At 42.3% G+C, this 26077-nt stretch overlaps 1 protein-coding gene across 2 annotated transcripts in view; it reads left to right on the top strand.

Annotated features, from left to right (window-relative positions):
• The first annotated feature begins 5753 nt into the window (after window positions 1-5753).
• Window positions 5754-26077, top strand: part of slc6a9 (solute carrier family 6 member 9) — a 100830-nt gene continuing 80506 nt past the window's right edge. Inside the window, exons 1-2 of one of the 2 annotated variants that reach the window (XM_034231970.1) lie at window positions 5754-5892; window positions 22527-22776. In XM_034231970.1, the coding sequence (XP_034087861.1) occupies window positions 22747-22776 (30 nt within the window). In that variant the 5' untranslated portion in view covers window positions 5754-5892; window positions 22527-22746. Of the gene's footprint in view, window positions 5893-21098; window positions 21240-22526; window positions 22777-26077 lie in introns of those variants that run through there. The other variant, XM_034231971.1, reaches the window with a different exon arrangement.

The raw sequence follows: 26077 nt of genomic DNA, 5'->3' as shown, positions 1-26077 counted from the left end.
CGACTCATAAAGCTGGCAATGTCCTTGATCTCATATTCTCAAGGAACTGCGCTACTTCTAACCTCTCTGTAAACCCGCTCCACACATCCGATCACTTCTTCATTTCATTCTCTCTACCCCTTTCCAAACATAACAAACTAATCTCTTCTCATCCTGCACTTGTCCGCCGTAACCTTTGTTCCCTCTCCCCCTCTACCTTTGCCTCGTCGGTGCTCTCAGCCCTCCCTTCCTCTGACTCGTTCCAACTCCTGCCTTCAAACTCTGCTGCAGAATCTCTCCTCTCTACTCTCTCATCCACTCTGGACTCTCTCTGTCCTCTCACATCTCGGCAGGCTCGTCAGTCCCCTCCTGCTCCCTGGCTAAATGATGCACTGCGTGCTAATAGAACCGTCCTTAGGGCAGCAGAGCGGAAATGGTGGAAATCCAAACACCGTGACGACCTCCTAACCTATCTGGCTCTCCTCTCCTTTTTCTCTGCTTCGATCTCTCAGGCAAAAAGCACTTTTTTTCAAGATAAGATCCAATCTTCCTATTCCAATCCGAAAAAACTATTTTCCATCTTCTCCACCCTCTTGGACCCTCCAAAAGCCCCTCCCCCCTCCTCACTTCTGTCAAGCGACTTTGTTACCCACTTTGAAAAAAAGGTTGATGATATTCGCTCTTCTTTTTCTGACTCACCTTTACTCACCGCTGGGTCACCAGACCCTCCTTCCACCAACACACTAACCTCCTTTTCCCCTCTCTCTCCAAGTGAGGTTCTTACCCTCATTACCTCTGCCCGCCCTACCACCTGTCCTCTGGACCCTATCCCTTCAAACCTCCTTCAGACTATCGCTCCTGATATTCTACCGTTTCTCACCCATTTCATCAACACTTCTCTAACTTCTGGTCACTTTCCACTTCCTCTCCTAAAGAAACTTACTCTCAACCTGTCTGATGTTATAAACTACAGGCCTGTCTCTCTCCTCCCGTTCCTGTCTAAATCACTTGAACGCGCTGTCTTTAAACAACTCTCCTGTTATCTCCATGAGAACAACCTTCTGGATCCGCACCAGTCTGGTTTCAAGGCAGGTCACTCCACAGAAACTGCTCTCATTGCTGTCACGGAGGAACTGCACACTGCCAAAACTGCATCCCTCTCCTCTGTCATCATCCTGTTGGACCTGTCTGCTGCATTCGACACGGTGAATCATCAGATCCTCCTTCGCACTCTCCAAAAACTTGGAGTTTCAGGCTCTGCACTTTCCCTCCTCACCTCATATCTGAAAGACCGTACCTACAGGGTGACTTGGAGAGGGTCTGAGTCCGACCCTTGTCAATTAACTACAGGGGTCCCTCAGGGCTCTGTTCTTGGTCCCCTCCTCTTCTCCCTGTACACAAACTCGCTCGGATCAGTCATTAGCCCGCATGGTTTTTCATACCACTGCTACGCTGACGACACCCAATTAATTCTGTCCTTTCCCCGCTCAGAGACCCAGTTCGTCGCACGCATCTCTGCTTGTCTAGCTGACATCTCTCAGTGGATGTCTGCTCATCACCTCAAGCTCAACCTTGACAAGACTGAGCTGCTCTTCCTTCCGGGAAAAGATTGTCCCACTCTTGACCTAACAATCAACATCGGCACCTCAGTTCCCCGACTCAGACTGCAAGGAATCTGGGTGTGATCCTAGATAACAAACTGTCCTTCACTGCAAACATTGCTGCTACAACCCGCTGCTGCAGATACACGCTTTACAACATCAGGAAGATACGTCCCCAGCTGACACAGAAAGCGACGCAGGTTCTGGTCCAGGCTCTCATCATCTCACGCCTAGACTACTGCAACTCCCTCCTGGCTGGTCTACCTGCATGTGCCATCCGACCTCTGCAGCTCATCCAGAATGCAGCGGCTCGTCTGGTCTTCAACCTACCTACATTTTCCCACACCACTCCGCTCCTCCGATCCCTTCACTGGCTTCCGGTAACTGCTAGAATCCACTTCAAGACACTGGTACTTGCTTACCATGCTGCGAATGGATCTGGCCCTTCGTACATCCAGGACATGGTTAAACCGTACACCCCAGCGCGTGCACTACGCTCTGCATCAGCCAAACGACTCGCTGCGCCCTCGCTGCGAGGGGGACCCAAGTTCCCATCGGCAAAAACACGTGGGTTTGCTATCCTGGCTCCAAGATGGTGGAATGAGCTCCCCATTGACATCAGGACAGCAGATAGCTTGCACATCTTCCGGTGCAGACTGAAAACTCATCTCTTTCGACTCCACTTTGAGCGATAGAACTATTAACAAAGCACTTTTATACTAATAAAGGACTGGCTTATCTAAAGCCAGTTGAGTAGCACTTGAAATGTTTTGGCTCTATGAAACCTGATGTACTTATATGATTCTGTTTTCTTCAAGGTTGTGTCTTCCTGGTCGAATGTAGTTATTGTAAGTCGCTTTGGATAACAGCGTCAGCTAAATGCAATGTAATGTAATGTAATATCTTGTAGTCCAATACTAACTGCACAATATTTACTGACAGTGAGCTGTGAAAATATAACATTGTGCAGACGTGGAACATTCTGCTGCAGTAGAATTCACTATTTGATATAAGACTAACATTCATGACAATAGATCTCAATTGTCATCTTTTATGGTGTAAATGCCTTTTTGATAATAACATTTTGAATGGAACATTCTCAACATGAATGCATAAATTCAAATAAATATAACTTAAATATGTGGAAAAATACTGTTTGAAATGAGATGTTAGCTTTTTGTTTTGATATATATATATATATTAGGGCTGTCAAACGATTACAATTTTTAATCAGATTAATCACAGCTTAAAAATTAATTAATCATGATTAATCACCATTCGAACTATATGTCCAAAATATGTCATTTATTTATGTATATTGTTGTGGGAATGGAAAGATAAATGAAAGAAGGCGGATATATCCATTTAACATGTTTATTGTAAAAAAATTCTGTGTGTCAAAATGAAAGAGATCACCTGTCAATCATCAAACCGTGGGGTCTTAATTCATTACGTGTTGATTTCTATCAACGTGGGAGTAGGCCTACTTCAGGAAAATCGACGGGGGGGGGGGGGGGGGCTAGTGGAGTACTTTGTGAGTGACCACAGAGTGTGAACGTTGTGATCAGCTGTTTTAGCACAGTTCTCCAGTGAAGGGGGGGGGAGTCTCCCTCCGCAGCCGGTTGGCGTAGTTTTGACACAATTCCGTTGTACAGACCGACGGTAACAGCAGCCCTGTCTGTGCACACGGAGACCGACTCTGTCGTCCGCTGATCTAACCGCCTTCTGGAAAAGCTTCACAAGTACGTCGGTACGCAAATGCGCTTTGTGACACAAGTGCTGGTACGCATTTCAGATTACGCACATAACCTGCGTACCAGTTATTATGTGCACCCCTGTACTACAGCAAAAGTATTCTCCGTCGGGACTTCCTGCAACAACACCACGCCGTTATCTTGATTCTGATTGGCCAGAAGACATTATCAAAGATGTTCTATTGAGAAGACAATCACTACGTGACAAAAGTTTTCAAAACCGTTTCTGGTCTTCGGTATTTCCAGACAAGTGGCTACTGAAATCAATCTTACTAACTGCTGTCTGTGCAATTCTCGGCGCGAGTTGTTGGACTTTATTTTGCTTACTTTAACATCATTTTTCATGGTGGGGCTCAGCCATTTCTTGGTATGGGTGTAGCCTACCCCAGCCTACCCTGGCGCTGCCACTGGTGGGATGTATGGGGCGGGCCATTCTGCTCATGCGTTAAATGCGTTAAATATTTTAATGCAATTAATTCAAAAAATGAATTACCGCCGTTAACGCGATAATTTTGACAGCATTAATATGTATTGTATTCCAGCCTCCCTTCAGATATGTTAAGTGGCATTCAACACAATGCTACTCACCTCCTTCAGTTGGGAGAAAAGCTGGTTCAGGTGCTGAGCCTAGATGGATCTGTTGGACCTTGCACCAGGGGGAGGGACAACTGATTTAGTATGAATAGCTGCTAAAAATCTACCTGCATTTATTAAATGTCAGCTAAAAGAGCAGTGAAATAAAAAAACCCTGCATTTTCTTTATAGATATTAACAGTACTTAATGTCAGCTTAGTAAAAAAACAACATCAAAATTATTATTTACAATGGACTACGCTTAGCTAACAGACTAATTTCCACCACTCATGGACCACACCCACCTTTTCTCTTGAAAAACTTGGTGACATATTGTCGCCCTTTAGTCCCTCTCTCTTGTCTTTCTCTCCTTTCTTTTCTTTTTGAAAGCCTGACTTTTTTAGTCATTGAGACATGGTACACACATAAGTACTAGCATCCCTCCTCACATGCTCTCACTCTCTGCTAGAAAGTGCCGTTTGGAGGCGGAGGCGGGACCAAACCATTACATGTAAATAGAAGGGGATACAGAGGCTTTGGATAATTAACTTTTGGAAGAAAATAAGTTAAATGAATTGTAAGTTTAGTGAGTATATTATCAATATAACGTTCTATTAATGTTAATTCTTGATGAATGATGAAAGGTTGCTTAAACATTTTTTTCTTAATGTTCTAAAGTTGTTTGGGCCCCCGTGGTGAGGGTGTTTGGGGTGGCCAATAGGGTGGCCACCCCCCAACTCCGCCACTGCCTAGAGGGCCCTGACGGCTCGCCACTGTAAATATGTGTATTGAAACAAATACCAATAACTGTATTGCATTGTTTTCTTATGCACAATTACTTCATACTGTCTTTGTCTTTTTTCGTCCTGCATTTATTGTGCACCCCTCAGAAAATAACTGGCCCCAGTCTGGCCCCCCCAGTCAAATTGGTCTAGAACCGCCACTGCTACTTACTCCCCAACACTGCCTTTAAAAGGCACCAGTAGATCATTAGTGCACCTAAAGCATTTAAGTCTGTGCAAAACATTTTTGACCGTCACCCAAAATGTTTAGCCCCTCACTCCCTCCTCCGACCCCCGCCGCCTGCCTGCGTGTCTCCTCCTACTCTGCCTTCCCAACAGCCCTGCAACCTGATCGGTCCCCCCCCCCCAAAAAAAACACAAGGTAACGCCCGAATCTGCATGCCAAAACCTCCGGATTGCCATCATCCATCCCTCGGCTGCATCTGTCATCCGTCTCACTTTCTCTGTTTTCTTTCATGTGAAAGCTTGCTTCTATCATCAGTAGCCGAGGCTACCACACCTATCTGGGGCATCGCATTGACTCATTGTACCTCTGGCTTGGCTGAGGGAGGGATTTAAGCAATTCGCATAATTTGTGAAAGCTCACTCTACAGAACAGATGCGATCACATCTGATTTCGTACACAAGAAAATCCCACGGGTTTCTGTGAGGAATCGTTGCTGCATGCATGCTCTTTTAACAAAAGAATGATCAACACTTGCATTCATTCCTTCACTGAACACGTGCTTACAGGGGAACAAACTGCCTTTTGTCAAAATAATATATAAATTATAGCTTTACTCCTATAATGAGACTGTCTATGGCACGTTGTATTTAATATGTAGAAATCCTCTTTTACAATTGTTTTGATATACGCCTATAATTATTGGTCTTAATGGCAAGCACACCATCTAACATCCATGCATCTAACATGATGGGTGACAGTCAGGCAGGAAGAGACAGCACCCAGTATCTGCCAGGTTTGGTGTCACAACACAGGAACCCCTACACACATGTTTCCGACCACCGCCTATTTTGGTTAAGAAGAAGGAGGGGCTTAAGAAGAAGTTTTTGACAAGGCTGGCACGAAGGGAGACGGAAGATTAAAGGTGATGCAACTTTAAAAAAAAAAGAAGCTAATAGTGGCGGACAAAAAAACCGGCAAACTGAGAGCAATAGCAGAGGGATCTCCCCCATGCCGCGGTAAGAAGCTTTCTCATAAACAAGAGAGTGTGTTGTGTTTCAGTTAGGTTGTGGTTTAACTAAGTAGTATGCGGCTTCGGGGGGGGGGTGGTCAACAGACCATCTGCTATGATGTGATAATTCCCTCTTTAAGGAGCAACCTAGTGTTTGATGTTGAGTCTGTTCTACAATGACAATCGATATATTGGTAGCATTTAAACACGTGTCAGTGAAGGGGACACTCAGTTGAACCCATGCCAAGTTATCCATATTGTGATGCTGACTTTTGAAAATACGTTATTTTATCTCAGCGCAGCGAACCACGTGGCACTAGCCGTGGCCCCCTCCCCTTGTTGTGACGCATGAAGGAGAGTAGATTACTTTCATAACGGGAGATCTACTTTGCAGTATTCCCTAAAATGCTATATTACATTCTTTATATTCAAGGATCAACTACAACATTTGTTATGATATTGAAATGAAAACAAAAACTACAGAACTCTAATAAAGACACACCAGCCAACATAATTTAAACAATAACAACAAAGCAGATCGCACTATTTTCGCTCTCAACACTATTGCTAATACCTCAACTCAGAATATTAGTCACTTCTCAGTATCTAAAATCTGTTTTTTCTTCAAATTTGCATTTGTATCGATTTTATATCAGCACCAACACTTCTATTAAATCATCAGACTTGAATATATCTCAAATATAACTGATCACAAACAAATAAAAATAAATACTTTCATCCCGCCTTAGAGTTCACTGTTTGCTTTCCTTGTGCGGTATCTGTAGGTAGCACACAATTTTGCTTCAGTCTAAAGGTTGTGGAGTTAAGTATCAGCATTTGTTGCCAGACCATCATATTCTTGTCTTTCAACAGACATACACTCTTACAATTAGAAATGAAAGTTTAATCAAGTCACCACGGATGGCCAGTTTTAATTATGTGCAAGTTGTCCATGGCTGATTATTTTAAAACAGCAAAATGAGGACACATGGTGTACCAAAAATAAGGGTGTAACCTAAAGATAAAGTACACCCATTCATGCCACTTCATGCGGAGGAACCAAGTGATTAGAGAATTCTGTATAACGTTGATCGGATAAGTGATTCTTGAAAACACTGAAGCAGCACCAATGGGGGCAAGGCAATCTCTGAAATGGCATGCGTTCAATGTGGCCATGCTGACCACTTCTTGAGTATGTGCACTGAATGGTCAGTTTAAAAAAAATCATATTTTCATTGATTATAATTCCCACAAAAAAATCCACGTTTACTGATTTATTTAGTGCCATCATTCCATCATCACTTATCTGTTTCAGCTGTAAACATCATTAGATTGTCAGGATTGAAAATCCTGATATGTGCACAATTTTTAAATCCCATGTCTTCTCATTCCCAATGCCATTTCCTTATTGTAAGAATTCCTTATTCGTTCAGCTGTCTAACAGAGCTTGCTATTTAATGGATGCTTAACAAAAGTCTAGAGTTGGTGCTGCTTTGAGTGCTTTCCCAATTCCCAAGTCATATTAACCTTTCTGTGCACAGTGTAAGAAAGACGCTGTCTATCACGACAAAACAGAGCTTGTGTAGTCCCAATCATACTGCTGCATATTGACATTATGGATAATAGACACAGCTGTGCAAGCCTAAAAACAAGATTTATTGGAAATGGCAAAAACAGATGCTATTTTTTTCTTGAACCCACTGTGTCATACACCATGTTAGACGGTTAGCCAAGGGACCCCACACTGCTGCAGTGTAGATTCAGAGTCCACATCTAGAAAAAGCTTGTATTATTGTGCGAGCACAGAATACTTGTGTTTCATCAGTATTTCAGATGAAGGAAACTAATAAGTGTGTCCCTCTTATGTGTCTTAACCTCAGTTTCTTTTTTTTCTTTGATGATAACTTAACAAAATTAAGAAAATAACCAAACTAATTATCTTTGAGCTGTGTGCCTCCTGAGTTGCAGTTCTGTGCCTCAAAAGGTCACCCTGTCCCCAGAAAATGGAGCCCTAACAAATAAATACTCATGATGGCCCGTCCACACGGTGGCGTGCGTTGAAGCTTCAACGCTTCTTCCCAGTCATGCTTTGCCGAACTGCATTGTGGTTCCGTCGCTTCGTTTTGCTCGCTTCAAAAGTTGAGAAAAGTTACACTTTTGAAGCTTCGACGTAAGCGTAAGCAATCAAATCATATGCCAGTACAAGCTCTAGCCAATCAAACCGCGTGCTTGTGTGTCCGGGGCGGGAGATTCATGTGATTGGTTGTTGGTCGAGTTGCAGACACGCCCGCCGGCAAGCTTCAACGCACGCTGCCGTGTGGACGCTGTGTGATGGTTAATGTGTAACCATGTGGCATCCTCCCATTTCTTTTGACCAACAATAGGAGAATAATTACACAATTCTAATGCATAATTGATATAAGTTGGGCTGACATTAAGCTGCCTAAACTAAAGATTTGTGATGGGGTAAAAACTCAATATGCAAGAGTTTGTGAAAGGACCATTAGGCGCTTTCACACCAAGTACTTTTCCCAGGAATAGTTCCCGGAACTTAGTTCCCCGGAACTTTTATTTCCTGGAACTATCTAGTCAATCACGTTCACACCGGAATAAGTCCCTGAGGGAGCCGAGCCACTGACGTCACTTCTTCTTCTTCTGCTTTGGGTTTTCTGGCAGGCTGCAAACAACTTCACGGCGTATACTGCCACCCGAAGTCCCCCGGAGTTGGGGACTGGCTTCTACTCCCCGGAGTTGGGGACTTCCGAGTAAATCACCAGAAGCGCCGACACCTCATCACTCCACCGCTCCCATGTTTTATTGTGTGTTGCCATAAGTTAGTCTCTCTCCGTTGGTGCGCTGGGCTAATGCTAATAATGCTGATGCGAGCAAAGAAAATGGCGGCTTCACAAAAATGTTTCAGAGTTTTACGGGGCGTGGTTTGCAATTCGCCCAGCCAATCAGAAATTGGAACCTTTTTAGTATGTATTTTAAACAAACTATTGCGGCAGTAATCTTAAACAAAGTGCCGCGAGGGACTAAACAAGAGAAAAAACACTGTGGACGCGTATGCGTTTGACCTTTTATTTCCAAAGCAAAAATGCAATATTCCATATCCATATACGTATATCCTTGTATGCGTGCGTGCGTGCGGTCAACAAAAATTGGCCTTCTCTAGCTCACTCCCCCATCTATCACAAAGTGCGCAGGTAAAAGAAACCGGATATAAGCACAAACGTCACCACACAAATCCAATGACACGCCCACCACCTATAGTGACTAAAAAAACATGTATCGTAACAAACACAGAAATGGCTTCATATGTGGCTCCTACATTCCGGCCCCTAATTGTATCAACATAATAATTACACAACTGAAAAATGATGTAGGAGACAATCAAGGAAAAAACTTTTAAGAATAAAAACGTCCTTTTGTTAAAGTGTCCTTTTCTTCTTTAGGCAAAAAATAGCAAATAAAATAAAAAATATATAGTTTGTTAGCCTATGAAGGAGTGATCTTTACTATCACTTAGGCAAGGCAAGGCAAGTTTATTTATATAGCACTTTTCAACACAAGGCAATTCAAAGTGCTTTACAAAAAATGAAAGACATTAAGAAAAAGGCATTTAAAATCAGTCATTAAAAAGAAAAGCTAATAAAATAAACATTAAAAGAAAAAATACATAAGTTTCAGTGCAGTCTAAGATATGAATAGTTCAATTAAACATTAAAATAAAAAGTACATGGATAAAAGTGACAGTGCAGTCTAAGATATGAATAGTTCAATTAAAAGCAGCGACAAAAAGAAAAGTCTTCAGCCTGGATTTAAAAGTAGTCAGAGTTGCAGCGGACCTGCAGGTTTCTGGGAGTTTGTTCCAGATATTTGGAGCATAATAACTGAACGCTGCTTTACCATGTTTAGTTCTGACTCTGGGGACAGTAAGCTGACCAGTCCCTGAAGACCTGAGAGATCTGGATGGTTCATAATTTAGCAGGAGGTCGGAAATGTATCCTGGGCCTAAACCAGTGCTTTATAAACCAGCAGCAGTATTTTGAAATCTATTCTTTGACACACAGGAAGCCAGTGTAAAGACTTCAGAACAGGAGTGATGTGATCCACTTTCTTAGTGTTAGTGAGGACTCGAGCAGCGGCGTTCTGAATCAGCTGCAGCTTCCTAATAGATTTTTTAGTGAGACCCGTGAAGACACCATTGCAGTAGTCGAGTCTACTGAAGATAAAAGCATGGACACGTTTTTCCAAATCCTGCTGTGACATTAGTCTTTTAATCCTAGATATATTCTTTAGGTGATAGTAGGCTGATTTAGTAACTGTTTTAATGTGACTGTTGAAACTCAGGTCAGAGTCCATGACTACACCTACATTTCTGGCTTTATCTGTTTTGAACATTGCAGACTGAAGCTCAGCGCTAACTTTAATACGTTCTGACTTGGCTCCAAAAACCATTACCTCAGTTTTATCTTTGTTTAATTGGAGAAAGTTCTGACACATCCAGTCATTGATTTGTTCAATGCACTTACTCAGTGTTTGAATTGGAGCATAGTCTCCTGGTGAAATTGTTACTTAAATTTGTGTGTCATCTGCATAGCTATGGTAACTTATTTTGTTGTTTTTCATTATCTGAGCCAGTGGTAGCATGTAGATGTTAAAGAGAAGAGGCCCCAAGATGGAGCCTTGAGGAACCACACATGTCATATTTGTCAACTCAGATGTGTATTTACCTATAGAAACAAAGTTGTTTCTGTCCTTTTAAGTAGGATTCAAACCAATTTAGAACTGTTTCCGAAAGTCCCACCCAGTTTTCCAGTCGGTCTAGTAATATGCTGTGGTCAACAGTGTCAAACGCAGCACTGAGATCTAATAATACTAATGCTGAAGTTCTGCCACTGTCTGTGTTTAAGTGGATGTCATTAAATACCTTTACAAGAGCAGTCTCAGTGCTGTGGTTTGGACGAAAGCCTGACTGGAACACATCGAAACAGTTATTTAAATGCGAGAAATTACTCAACTGTTGAAAAACAACTTTTTCAATGATTTTACCTAGAAATGGGAGGTTTGATATGGGCCTGTAATTGTTCATTACTGAAGCATCTAGATTATTCTTTTTTAAGAGCGGTTTAATGACTGCAGTTTTCAGGGCCTGTGGAAAAATACCTGAGTGAAGAGATTTGTTTACTATATGAAGTAGATCTGAGGCCATGCAAGGCAAAACATCTTTAAAAAATCCTGTTGGAATAATATCAAGGCAGCAAGAGGAGGATTTCAGAAGTTGAATAATGTCCTCTAGGTTTTTATCATTAATCTGATGGAATTGTGTCATGGTGTTTGAATTGATGTTAAGTGGACACAGAGACAACACATTTGCTGTTCCTGATGCAGAGGCACTGACTGCTTGTCTGATTTTATGAATTTTGTCAGTGAAAAAGCAGGCAAAATCATTGCACGCCCTGGTGGATAGAAATTCAGAGGCTACTGACACTGGGGGGTTAGTTAGTCTGTCGACGGTAGCAAACAAGGCACGTGCGTTGTTTTTGTTTTTGGTAATGATGTCAGAGAAGAACGATTGTTGTGCGTTTTTCAATTCCAAATTATAAAGGCCAAGTCTCTCTTTATAGATTTCAAAGTGAACCTGGAGATTTGTTTTTCGCCACCTGCGTTCAGCTTTTCGACATTCTCTTTTTTCTGTTTTCACGCTCATGGCCTTTCTCCATGGAGATATTTTCTTGCCAGACACTTCCTTTACCTTAGTTGGAGCAATGGCATCTATAACATTTTTAATTTTTGAATTAAAATGATCTACTAGCTCATTTACTGAGATGTTAGCAGGTGCAAGTGTGGAAGAAAAATTCTGAGTAAACATTTCCCTAGTATTTTCAGTTAAATATCGCTTTGTGGTTACCTCTTTTTGAACATTTTTGTGAACAAAAATAGAGCTCTCAAAGAAAACACAGGAATGGTCAGAGAGTGCAACATCAGTCACCACAACCTTAGAGATATTCAGACCCTTTGAGATAATTAAGTCCAGAGTGTGCCCCTTATTGTGCGTGGGCTCCGTCACATGCTGAGTCAGTCCATAGCTATCAAGAACACAAAACAGTTATTTTGCCCCTCTGTCCTGGGGGTTGTCAACATGGATGTTAAAATCACCAACAATGACTAGACGGTCAAAGTCAATACACACTATAGACGGCAGTTCAGTAAAGTCATCAAAAAAGCTTGCACAGTATTTGGGTGGTCTATAGATATTTAGGAACAGAGCTCGAGAGGAGCATTTCAGCTGAAGGGCCACATATTCAAAAGAATCAAAGTTTCCATACGATGTCTTCCTGCATTGAAGGGAATCATTGAACAGAATAGCAACTCCACCCCCTTTCTTATGCATTCTTTCCTGACTCATAAAACTAAAGTAGGGAGGGGTTGATTCGATAAGAACAGCTGCACTGTTATTTTGTTCAATCCAAGTTTCTGTTAAAAACATAAAATCGAGATTGTGCTCAGTGATAAAATCATTGATTAAAAATGTTTTTCCTGCCATAGACCTGACATTTAATAAAGCTAGTTTAAGTTTGTTAAACACACTATCAGTCTTGTTTTTTGTAACAAGCTGTGGCTGACTGCTAAATTAGATAAACTCACACAAACGTTTGAGCGCTTCCTGTATCTAAGATGATTCACCGCTCTTAATCTATTACCTATCAACACAGATATCGGCAAAGCTATAGGCAGGCAGGGCCCCGGCATGTCCTGGAAAGAGTTGAGAGTGCCATACGCCCTTGAGCCTGGACCCAGCAAATATCAGTTTGCAGCGTTTAGTACACACACATCCTTATCAGGCTTCGGAGACTGCAGATGCCCTCTCGAAGGGAGGGGGGGCGGCCGACGCAGGCACGGTGATGGAGACGTGGGAGATGGTGCGGGGGTAGAGGACATGCTGCCAGGGGGGGGAGGTGGTTGATGCAGGCATGGCGATGAAGACGGGGGAGACGGCGCGCGTCTCCGCGGCGATTTTGGTGGGCGTCGCTGAGGAGCGGGGGTAAAGGACATGGTGCCAGCCCTGCGTATCGCTTTAGTTTGGTCTTTGAACTCCAGGAAGGAATCGGTGCCAACCCTCTGTATCTCCTTCATGTGTTCAACGATCCCCAGGAGGGTGGGCGAGGGTGAAAGGGTGAACGGAGTATCCTCAAAGGCGTTGACAGGGGGGGGGGGGGGTGACGGGCAGTGGAGACTCCTCCATGTGTCTCCCATAATCAGAACATTCCTCAGGCGGGTGCAGTGATAATTCTTCAGGGTTTTCTGCGCGATGTGTTGTGTCTTTCTCCTGTTTTGATTCCTCTTGCCGCTTGTCCTTGGCAGAGGGAACAGATTGATAACGCAGGCAGTTGAATATGTTAGAGATAAACAATTTCACTCCTGACTTGTTCAGGCAAACTCCATTTGCCTTGAAAAGATGTCTGCGGTCCCAGAAAAAGTTAAAATTGTCAATAAAATGAACAGAATGGTCAGTACAGACAGTTGAAAGCCAGGTGTTCAGTGCAAACAATCTGCTGAATCTCTCCACTCCTCTTCTGACTGGCGGCAGAGGGCCACTGATGAACACCTCTGCATTTAGAGAGCTGGCAGTTTCCAACAAACATTTAAAGTCTTCTTTCAGCACTTCTGACTGTTGTTTCACAACATCATTTGTTCCAATGTGTAGTACCACATTCTTCACAGTCGGATGTTCAGCCCCAATATGCAGGATCTTCTCAGCCAAGTCAGAGACCACATCCTTGGGAAAACAGAGTACTTTGGTGTTGTTCTTATTACACAGACCTTTTACATCTCTTACAGCAGAGTCACCCACAATCAGAGTTTCAGGCCCAGTCGTTAGCTTTCCCTCTAGCCTTTTACTTTTGGAGTAGCTATTGGTCCTTGGTTTACTCTTAGGCTTTGCACCCAGAGAGTTCCAGGGAGGACTACCACTTGTAGATTTATTACCCGGTAACATCCCTCCTGTTCCTTGGAATCCTTGTAGCTGCTAACTAGCTGTGAGTTAGCATACCCTTCTCCATTATTTTGCAACACTGGTAAAGTGGTGTCATTCCCATGACATAGTCCATTCACTTCCACGTTAACTTCCAACCGTTGCATTTTCATTTCCAACACAGCTATCTTCTGTATACGTTTGTGGAAGTCATCTGTAGAGAACGGAGGCATTTTGCTACCAACTAGCTTAAGCTAAATAGCATGCAGTAGCCTACCAGGCTTTAGCTGTTGCTAGGCCACGCTACTGTAAGACTGAGGTCGTCGTAAAAATGTTGAAATATGGCTGAAACCCTCCGTCTATTTACGAAGATGAACTGTTCCAGTGATAAGTTAATGTCCAGGAGCTGCTGCTCAAAGTTTTCAGAGAATAAGAATAGGAAAATTAGCATAAAAAGTAAGCAGAGGCAGGAGCAAGCAGAAAAGCGTCTGCACTGTAAGAAAGAAAAGATAAGAGTAAAAAGTCGGAAAAAACGTCAATGTCAAGGTCTATGAAGTTCACTAATTTCCTCACGGCTCTTCTGCTTCCTGTAGAAGGCAGATCTTTGTGATAGGCCTGTCCAGATAGCTAGTTTTTGTCTTCACTCGCACCTGACGTACAAGTCCTCTTCTGTCTGGAATGGTTTGTACAATCCTTCCTGTAAGCCATGAATTTCGAGGTGCTGAGTCATCGACTATGAGCACAATATCTCCTGGTATGAAGTTGCGCTTGACATTTGACCACTTCTGTCGTTCCTGGAGTAGAGGCAAGTACTCCTTAATCCATCGTTTCCAAAACAAGTCTGAGATGTACTGAACTTGTTTCCATCTTCGACGAGCATATATGTCCTCTTTATGAAACAGTCCAGGTGGAAAAGAAGGCTTGGTTTTTAGCAGCAAAAGATGGTTAGGGGTTAGTGCTTCCAAGTCATTGGGATCTGTGGATGCTCTCGTTATGGGACGGCTGTTGATGATGGATTCGGCTTCACAAAGAACCGTGTGAAGACACTCTTCATCAAGGTTCTGTGCCTTCAGGCTGGAATTCAGAACCTTCCTCACAGATCTGATCAACCTTTCCCATACTCCTTCATGATGGGATCCAGTAGGGGGATTGAAAGTCCGCTTTATTCCTTTCTGAAGGAGGGTGTTGTTGATTTTAGCAATATTCAACCTTTCTATTGCCTCTCTCAATTCACGCTCAGCTCCGACGAAGTTGGTTCCATTATCTGAGCGTAATTCCAATACTTGTCCACGTCTTGCGATGAAGCGTCGAAGAGCATTAACAAAGGAATCTGTATCCAAGGATGAAGCTACTTCAATGTGGATGGCTCTTACTGTTAAGCATGTGAAGAGAACACCATACTTTTTAACTGTACTCCTTCCTCGTTTTACCTCAAAAGGTCCAAAATAGTCAACTCCAACACGAGTGAATGGAGGTTCATCTGGAGAAACTCTGTCTCGAGGTAAATCTGCCATCTGCTGCATTCCTGGAGCTCCATTTAGTCGCCGACAAACAACACATTTTGACAGGGTTTTCCTTATAGCCACACTAGCACCAGGAATCTAGTATATTTGTCGCAGGCTAGATAGCATGTGGTTACGACCACCGTGTCCCACATCTTGGTGTACTTGCCGTAGAATGATGTCAGAAATGTGTAGATCTTTTGCCAATATAGCAGGATGTTTAGATTCTTCAGGCATTGCTGCTCTACTGAGACGTCCTCCCACTCTCAGAACACCATCTTCAAGTACTGGGTTGAGCTTGTAGATGTGACTAGTCCTTTTCACACCTTCTCCCTTTTGCAAGCCTTTGATTTCATCAGGAAACCTTTTTCTTTGTGAAAAGCAAATCATTTCTTTCTCAGCTTTTCGGAGGTCCTCAATAGAAAGAAAACCAGAGAGCACCTGAGCCTTGATAGTCTGCATTTCCTTTTTTATTTCTCGGTCTTGTTGTTCCTTATTCAAGCCAGACTGAGCAAGAGTCAGACTCAATTGCTTCCTCTTCCGACTAAGGCACAACAGCAGGTTTTTCAACCTAAGGATCCAACCAACTGTCTTCTTCAGGTGGATCCAAGAAGAGAAGTGATTGATCAATCGGGTTACAGCATCCATCTCTTTTTCAACCTGCACAGCGTTCACATTCAGACTTATCTTGACCTCAGGGTCTTCTGGTGCCATTTCAGAGCCATCAGGGTTCCCAGGCCACTGTTCTTCAGTTATGGGTTTGTCCTTGATCATGATCTTGAACTTAAAGACATCTGACTCAACACACCACTGTACGCCCAATGCTCTTTCCACAGAGAGTGTGTCATTATCCAAGTCCAGATCCTTAACTTATTTCGCTCTCTCCATCGAAGGTATAGCAGCAAGCACGATACGTCTGTTGCTAATCCACTTTGTGAGATGAAAGCCCCCTTGAGCACAAAGGGCACAAAGGTCATGATAGAGTGCCACTGCCTCCTCCTCTGAAACCACTGATGTTAGACAATCATCAACATAAAAATTGTGCAGGACAGTGTTGATTACTTTAGGACTGAACTGCTCCCGATGGTCCTCTGCACACTTTCTAAGGGCAAAACTAGCACAACTTGGCGACGATGTAGCTCCAAACAGATGTGCAACCATTATGTGCTCTTCTAAGTTCTGATGATGATCTCCATTTGGCCACCAGAGAAACCTCAACAGATCTGAATCCTCAGCTGGTACTCGAACCTGATGAAACATGGCTTCAATGTCTGCCATGAGTACAACAGGTTCCTTTCTGAATCTTGTCATGACTCCAACCAGTGTGCTGGTAAGATCTGGTAATCATCATGAAATGAAACCTCTTTATCAAACCTTCTCTTGAGGTTCAATGTACGTTGTTCTGCTACTCTCCTGTTGTTTGGCATACTAACATCCCTTTTCCTTAAAGGTAAGCCAATACAGTAATGGCCATCCATCAACTTAGCAGACTTTGTGACGTACTCCATAAAGTTACAGTCCTCTCTTAACGGTCCCATCTGCTCATCCTGACTGCATTCAGGGAAATCAGCCTTTAGCTGCTGCTTCCACAGATCTTCAAGGTTTGCAACAGATATCCTATTGTCAGTCACATCTGGTAGGGATGCACGATATTGGTTTTTTGAAACCGATACCGATAACTTCCTGCTTCTCAAGACCGATACCGATACCGATAACCGATAATAATATAATATATATATATATATATTAAATGTACCTGTAGTTTTTGCACACCTGGTGGTAAAAAAAAGACTAGTAGTGAGCAAATGACATGAGCATTACTACTATGAACAAAACTAACCCTGGGGTCGTCTCTGGCAAACTTCTTGCCTTTTTCAAAAGCCTCATCGATAGGTAAAAGCCCCGGTGCCTTTGCAGCTGGCTTTGGATTCGCCGCTAGTTTAGCAGCGCAGGCGTCTTCGTACGCTTTTAACACACCATCGTACTGATTGCGATGTTTCAGGTGACTAATCAGGTTGGAAGTATTATAGCTCGTTGCCTTTTTCCCTCCTCGTGGAACTTGTGCATTGCATTTGTTAATACAAATAGCAAGCAAACTATCTAACTCTGAAACTTTGAAATAGTCTCATACTACCGACGACATGTTTGTTTACTGTCCTGGCTTCACGGCCGCACACCATTTACGTCACAGCCAGGCATGAGTTAGGGAGCGCTGGATTTGTGAAAAACTCCCCTCTTCCTAAACCACTAATACCACAGTACTGGCAAAACGGAAGGAGCCGAGGGAAAAACAAGCGCCCCTCATCCCAATCCACCCACACCGCAGTATTTTTTTCTTTTTTTTACCCAAAAAAGACATTGTATATTATCGGGGCTATTAATTCTTTTATCGGGTTTATCGGGATTATCGGGATGATGTCATAATTCCTAATATCGGACCGATAATTATCAGGCTGATAATTATCGTGCACCACTAACATCTGGCTGTCCACAAGTAATTTCACTACTCCTGTCTCCTATTGATAGGCATGTTCAACTCACACATGTATTCAAACTCTTCCATGACGTTGCAGCATCCTCTCAGAAAGAGACCGTAAGCTTGCAGAGCTCGCACATCTTCTACTCTTATTGGCTGCCATGAAAGAGTCTTTTCCATGTAAGCTGAAACAATTTCCTGTGCATTACCAAAATGCTCCTGTAGCAAAGCCTTTGCTTTGGCATATCCTCTGTCATATATGACAGCTTCTGACAAGCTCCAAAGGCTGCCCCCTGGTGTACTGTTCGAGAAAATACAGGCAGTCTTTAGGGTTGTGAGTCTTCTCCTCAATGCTGTGCTAAAAAGCTCTTATGAATGCTTGATATTGAAACGGAGAGCCATCAACAATCTGAATTTCTCTTTTAGGCAGAAAAGAAAGAGACTGTTGCTGAACCAACATGGATGTTATTTCATTTTGTCTTTCTAAGACATTAATTAAAGGATTCTGAGCACTGCTGCTTGGTGCCAGTGCTGCTGGGTGATTGCTTTGGTGCTGTAACTGTGGATGTGATTGTGTTGAACTTTGATGTATATTGGCCTCTGAGCTTCTTGTGGCTTGATGTTGCAGATGTCCATATTCTACTTCATGTTCTCTGTGCGAAAACTGTGCGTCAGACTGGCCACCTGTAGGCCTGTTTGTGTCAGGCACAAATGTTTTTGCTCCAGCACTGAGTGTGGCTTCCTTTCGTCCCCTTTCCAAATACGAATTCATGCCATTGGGACTCACAGTGTTACTTGCAGCACGAGACCTTCCAGAGCGTCTTAGCACATTCATTTTAGCCCTTGATGCGGCTATTTCCACTTCCATTTCCAGTTGCTCCCTCTGTTTCCTGAGCTCTTCCTTCTTTTCCTGAGCTCTTCCTTTTGTTCATCCAATGCATGCTTGTCTTTTAATAACATTTGTCGTGCCATGAGAGCGGCCATGTCAGCCTCAGCTTTGATGCATGATGATGTAGTTGAAACACTGGATGGTTCCAGCAGAGCTCCGCTTGCAAGACCCAATGCTTCCTATGTTTGAAACACTGTCGCTTGGTTTTATTTCATCTTGTGTTTCGGAAGTTTCAACATTTTTCCCAGAGTGTTTTGAAACACGAGATATACTTTGTTGGTGTTCATCAGATATCTCATTTGAGGGAACATGTGCAATGGTGCTGCTCAGTTGTCTCCCAGTTTCAGAAAGCCATTGCTTGACATCGTCGATAAATCCATTATTGTATTTCAGTGTCTTGGCAAACCATACATTTAGTTTTTCCTGTTCGTCTGCAGGAAGAAGAGGAATTACAGATTTGTGTAACAGGATGGTTTCTTTAACCAGTTGAATTAAATGTTCAAGTTGAGTTTGTGTTTGTGAGGCGTTGTCATCCCTTTGCATGAGATCCTTCATTGTTTTAATCACACTTTTCATTTTGTGAACCTTTGATTGACGTTCCTTTTGAAGCTTTTCCATTTTAATTGCCAAAGCCTTGGCAGTGAGTATCGACTCTCTCTTTTGTTCATCCATTTTTGCCACATTGAGATCTGAATTTGATCCACTTATTGACATATCCTTTTAATGTTTTAATGAATGAACAACAAATGCTCCAATCCACACAACCTCTAGCGGCACAAACCAACACACGCAAGCAACAAGTCAGTCCCCAATGGACATGCAGCAGTAACTTATTCACACTGTGTTCTAACAAACATTTACACAGCATGAATGAAGAAGTTACATACCGCTCGCTCCTGATGCTGTGTGGATTGTCCTTCAGTCTTTCTTTATCCTCCCGGCAGTACGCTGAAGTTTCCTTAAGCCGCTTTCCAATACAGCGGCGAACACGGCGTTACAATGTTTCCTTTTAATTCTACAGCGTCACAGATAAATCCTAGGAATCTCCGTAGCCTCGATTTCCGTAGATCCACGCTGTGGTACAAGTTTTTTTGTTGACTTAATATTGCGGCAATAATCTTAAACAAAGTGCCGCGAGGGACTAAACAAGAGAAAAAACACGGACGCGCAAAAACTCAGTCTTTCCAACACAGTATGCGTTTGACCTTTTATTTCCAAAGCAAAAATGCAATATTCCATATCCATATACGTATATCCTTGTATGCGTGCGTGCGGTCAACAAAAATGGTCCTTCTCTAGCTCACTCCCCCATCTATCACAAAGTGCGCAGGTAAAAGAAACCGGATATAAGCACAAAAGTCACCACACAAATCCAATGACACGCCCACCACCTATAGTGACTCAAAAAACATGTATCGTAACAAACACAGAAATGGCTTCAATGTGGCTCCTACACAAACACTTGTTGTTCTCGCAACATATCTTCCCGACATGCAAAAAGGTGCTAAAACTCTTTAAGTTTGCAGTCACTGTGACGCATTCAAGTTGTTTGTAGACTACACTCATAATGCCTGGAGTTTGCCATTTTGGCGTTGGCCTTTGGTCGTCAACACCTTGGTTTTTTGGTACAACGGAGTGCAGAAAAATACATTTTATGATGATAAAATGTTAGAAATAGTGTTAGGGATTGGAAACACTGTGAATGGGTTAGACATTGACAAAAACACAAATAACTTTGAAACTGAAATGCACCATGACCAGAAAACACCATTGTAACTACTTTTCAATCAGAAGGTAGTCCTATCTTAAAGCAAACAATGCGCTACATTCACTCTATTCTAAAAAGGACATTCATTTATAAAATAAACATTGTGCTGTACTGAAGAAGACTTGAAACTAGTTAAAGAACCATTAACCTTACAGGAAACTAAGAAATATGGGTACTTTTTCTCTTAGACTTTTATACAACCAGACTTGTTGTTCAGTGAAGTGTCCCGATGTTGGATATTGAGTATTAGAGAGAGTTTACAGTAAGTTAAACGTACTTTTTGATTGCCTTCCCTTCTAAGACTTTCCTCAGTTGCCGTCTGGGAAAAAGTTAAAAAGGTTGTCTATTGCATGTGGCCTAACATAGCAATAGTATTATCAAATAGAACAAAGCATACCAGAGAAAACCAAAAGCCAAATAACTTAGAATAAAATATATAATGTTTGTTCTGGCTTTTATGTCGGTGTCGATTTAAAATGTGCTCCTGGAAGTTTTATTTCGCTGCAACATCCCTTACTGCCACTCCTCCTGGGATGGCCCAATAGGCTTGAGTCAACTCTTGCCTTGTGTACATACATTAGTAGAGTCAACCCGTGGGATTGACTCAGAGTGCTGTGACTTGATCACAGACTTCTATCTTCACACCTGTTAGTTTCTCACCGCTCAGCTTGCTTCTTTACTTGATGTAGAAGTTGGGGTTTCCTTTTATATGTTTCGTTTTCAAACATCTTAGGACGGACGGTAAGATTCACTTTTTAACCTAGTTTTGTTTCTTGTTATCTTTTCATCAATGTGCAGCGTGCTGTGTATGATGGATGCCCCGGGGCATTTTGGGTCCCTGTACGCTCACGCACATAAATGTGTGTTTGTATGATTGTAACACAATGATATATTTGACCACCTTTTTCTCTCCTTTTGCTGGGATGCTTTTAGTACACTGTCTAGGCTTTTTATTCTTTGAGTCGGTGACAGTCAGTTGAAGGGAGACATGCTGCATAGTTTCAGCATTTGACACACTCCAGTGTCCACATGACAGCTCAAGATGGCTAAGAACTGCAGTATATCAGTGTCAAATAATTGATGTAAGCAGATTATTTAAAATTCGGGAATGATAAAGCATTAAAGTTCTTTCGTCTACAAAAAAAAATTACTTGACAGACTTTAATGCAAGTATTTCTGTCCTTTCTGATGTATACCTTTGTAAATTTGATATGTTTGGGATTTGGATTGTTGGTTGAACAAAACAAGCAACGCAAAGTGTCACACTGGGCTCTGGGAAATTGTGACAAATTGATAAAACAAGAGAATAATCTACAGAACAACAGTTGCAAATAATACATTTTAGAGAAAGACGTTGTTTTACACTTCATCCTGGCTAAATTCTCTAATCTAGTCTCAAATTATTGTTTCGGATTAAAATATCATTACAGAAATGTTATATTTGAACAAAAGAAATCTACGCATTTTTACTGTATTCAATTATTTTAAACCAATAAATTAATCAAAAGAAAAATATTTATTGGCTTTAAGCGAAAAATACACAAATCAAAGGTCAAACTTTGAGGTGACTCACTAACTTGAACTTTTCAGATTAATTCAAATATTTTTCTCCCACTTTCTTCTAAATCCGGGCTGTTTTTGAGTGTTCTTTTCCAGTTTGGCTGTCCTACAGCGGTAGTCAGTGAGCAGTCTAAACGTTACCCTAACAGTTAATCTCTCTACACAAAAGGGCACTTTGTTATGGCAGCTGCTTTGCTACAAGATGCAAATCTGTTACTACATGTTTTCTAAATTTTCTCTCGGCAACCTTTCAACAGATTTCCATGAATTTTTATTTCTTAGTTACCTTCTTAGTTTATTAAACTCTGAGTGCAAACATTTTTTTTTTTTTTTACCTCGAAGCAGGTCATGTACAAAGACTGAAGCATTGTGTTGAATGTGACCAAGGGGACAAGAAACTAAAAAAAGTGTTGCCTTTCCCCCCCCTCCACCCCCCCTCTCTCTGCCTGTCACATGTTCTTTTCACAGCATAGAAAAGTTTCTGGATTAGGGCAGAATTAACACAAAGCGGCGACGCCACTCCAGCTACACTCGCAAAACAACGCAGAAGAGGCACGAGGGGGACCAAGACACTCTTAAAAAACTTCTAAACACACCGATCGCGAGGAAAGGCAGAACGAGTCCATCCCAGAGAGTGAGAGAGACGGCAGCAGAGAGGCAGGGATCTTTGCCGACAAGGTCCTGAAGGATGGAAGCAAAGCAGTTTGCCGGGATCGTGGTGAGTTGAACTTTTGTTCAGTGACACACACACAAGTGCAGATGTTATACATGGATGCAGCCTCATCTCTGGTGGGATGCAGCTGCTGGACCACCAGTTGAGTCTCACTCTGCTCCCCTTTTCCCCAATTTAATCAAAAAGTCAAGGTGGTCACGTTTGATCTCAAACAGGCTTTTATTTTGCTTATTTAACACGTTGCTCTTTATTAAACGTTCACAATGTTTCTCTAGTTTACTCCAGGTTTTACAACCACTTTAACTCTGGTAATACTTTTTGTCTAATGTGCACCTCCAACAAAGATACACGCGTCTGCACTCAATGAAAATCCTGCATTTTATCTCCGAGTGATCGTTGTGTTCAGTCCTAGCTGAGCTGTCATCACCTGCTGTTTTCCACAGAGCTCAAGCACTCATCAACGTTAACACTGTCCCGAAAAGTCCCAGCAATTTCACCTGCAGCTAACAACTCTCAACCTTGCTTTGACAGTACTTCCCATTTATCAGACAATAAACATGTTTTCTGTGTGCTCTGGCTGCTGATAAGAGACTAAGGCCAAGAGGTAAATGTGTCAGTGACTGGGGATACTGTATGCTCTGCAAGTGGGAAGCTTTAAATAGAGGTTTGTCATTGTTAGCAGTCAGGTCACTTCTCTCTCCTTCTCTCAGTGTGGTCCAAGTCCCTCAGTCCGTCTTGAGACGGCGATAAACACAAACTCTCAGCCCCAACCACTTTCTGAGGCATATTTGAAGCCTTGCGTTCCTCCCAGATGGTTCCTTTTTTCTCTTTTTCTGCGTGCTCCTTTTGAGATGCATATCCGTGTTGAATTGCATACACAGTGTATCAGTCTGCTTCCTCCTCTCGCTCTCTCACAGTATTTGAAGGTGGCTGGAGACTTTATTCTTGTCTTTTTTTTGCGTTAGTTTGTCTGCGATTTCAGCTCAGTGACAGTGTGCCAATCAACCTTTGAGAGGTTGCTGGACAAGTTCTGTCAGGGTAGATATGGATACCTATGGGAGTGTAATTTAATATCACACAGAAGATTTGAATTGTTTCCCAATGGAAGAGATTTTGTTGTGCCTGTTGTTGTACTCTTTGGTCACTATGAAGTTGTGTACTTTTTTATTAACTCCCCTCAGACACACACAGGAAAGCAAACACAAAGATGACACAATGACCTATCATAAATTATTCACACAGTAGAGAATGCCATTTCACCCTATATCCACTAGGGGGGTTGAGGCAAACAGGGATGGAGTGCTTCAACAGAAGACATTCATATTTAAATGGTTGCAGTTTAATTTCATGAGGTGTATCACATCTACAGTAATAGCATCATTTGAAACGCACAGTAGATGTTTTTGTCGAAAAAAGGAGCAGTTAATCATTCGGTACTGCCAAAATAAAAGCTTAGTAAAGTTACAACTTTATGAAAATAAAAAATGTGTCATCGGTCAATTTGAAGAGGATGATTTTGTGAGAATGCAGTCCTGGTTACACTTCCTAACAAATTGTTCGTTTTATCATTGAAATGTGACCCCCTTCTTGGCCATAACCTCCTCTTATCACATGTTTTGACTCGAGGTATTCTTTGTTTGCTCTTAAAATGTAATAATTAGATTACCTAGGAGAAGCTACCAGCCAAGAGTTTAGAATAATTTCGTAACATTGATCAGTCATTTATTTTACTCAAAAATAACTGAAGAGGTTAGAGTGTAACGGACCCACAAACCTTATCTGTCTAGGTACACATGCATGATGATAACGGCTCATGCTCACAAACCGCCTCTCCTGATTGGTCACTTCTCGGGGCTGGGACTGGTTTACTCGCCTGTTAGACAGTGATGTCAGTGTCTCAGAGACAACAACAAAGAATGAAAGAAAGTGTGTTTGTTCGAGAGAGAATTAATGACCGAATCTTAGACCTTGTCCTCCCATCGCCAACTGTTACTTCAACTTTTCCTCCATTCCCCCCTCTCTTCTTGATGTTTTGTCATCACATGCTAAATCTACTCAACTTTCTCTTTTTTTTCGGAGAGTGAAAATGACCCTTCCTGTTGTGTTTTCTAAACACCTTTTATTTTTGGAAGTCGCTGCCCTTTCTTTGCAGTCTGCTTAAATGTGTTTATGGCGGGTCCAGATGGTCGGTGGATGTACCCGTCACCGTAAATCTCGCGACACACAAGGCGCTCGCTTCCTGCTACCGCTTGGCTCGGCTGGTAGCCTTCTGCCGGGACTCTTTCTGTCCAAACTTAATTCCCCTACTCGTTCAAAGGGAGCCCCTTTCTCCTCAATCTTCTTGCGATGTCTTTGACTGCTCTGGAAGCCACCACTTCCACCCAACGGATGAGCAGATGGTGCCCTGGCACTAGCTTTTACTGTGTGGGTAGCTGTCTCTTTTGTGGTTATTCCTTAGTTACTCCTTTTTGGTAGCCTACCTTTTTAAGTACATGTAAAGAGAATGTGAGAGTAGGAGGAGTTGGACGTAGGTTTTGCGTATTTGTCTACTGAGCACATGTTTATTTATCTTGCCGTGCACACCACCACTGCACCTCAATCACCATGAAGGCCAAATGGAGGAAGAGGTCCCCTTAAACTGACCTTTGATCAAAGATATCATTAGCAAACCTTTTTTAAAGTTAGACTTCTTAATCCTCAATTATTAAATGGTTTAGAGCAGGGGTGCCCACACTTTTTCAGCTTGGGAACTACTTTTAAAATGACCACGCCCAAATGATCTACCTACAGGGCCGCCCCTGCCCAATCTGTGTTAGTGGACTAAACGGCGGGGTAAACTGTGGCGCACTAATTGCGCCGCATAAGCATATAATAGTGCGCCGCAGATGAGGAGGTGAGGCTCCCTCATAAGTGCATGAACCTGTATGGCACAATACAACATTTTATACCCTTTCTTTAGTAGAATTGTATAAATTGGCTGACTAGGTAATCAGCTCGTCTGTGATTTGCAGCCCATGCGTGGTGAACTGCGTGTTTAAAAATATGAGATCTCAGACTGGCTTACCTGTACATCAATCAAGTGGCAATGCCATAGTAAGGATGGATGATAGGCAAACTTTTTTTTTTCAATGCCATGCGATCTACCCAAACTACCTTTGCGATCGACGTATTGGGCACTCTTGGTTTAGAGTAATAGGTGATACCAACTTGGTTCTGATTCCTGTCTGTTTTATCAACAATAAACCCCCAATAAATCCTTAATACTTTCCACATTTGCAACACAAAATGTCTACATTTTTACACAACTTCGCCTCACAAGCTTTTTAATACAAAACTCGGTCCTGGT

Source organism: Gymnodraco acuticeps, unplaced genomic scaffold (assembly GCF_902827175.1).
Source record: "Gymnodraco acuticeps unplaced genomic scaffold, fGymAcu1.1, whole genome shotgun sequence".
Taxonomy (NCBI): Eukaryota; Metazoa; Chordata; class Actinopteri; order Perciformes; family Bathydraconidae; genus Gymnodraco; species Gymnodraco acuticeps.
The sequence above is the reverse complement of the archived record's forward strand: the minus strand, read 5'-3'. Positions and strand labels throughout refer to the sequence as shown.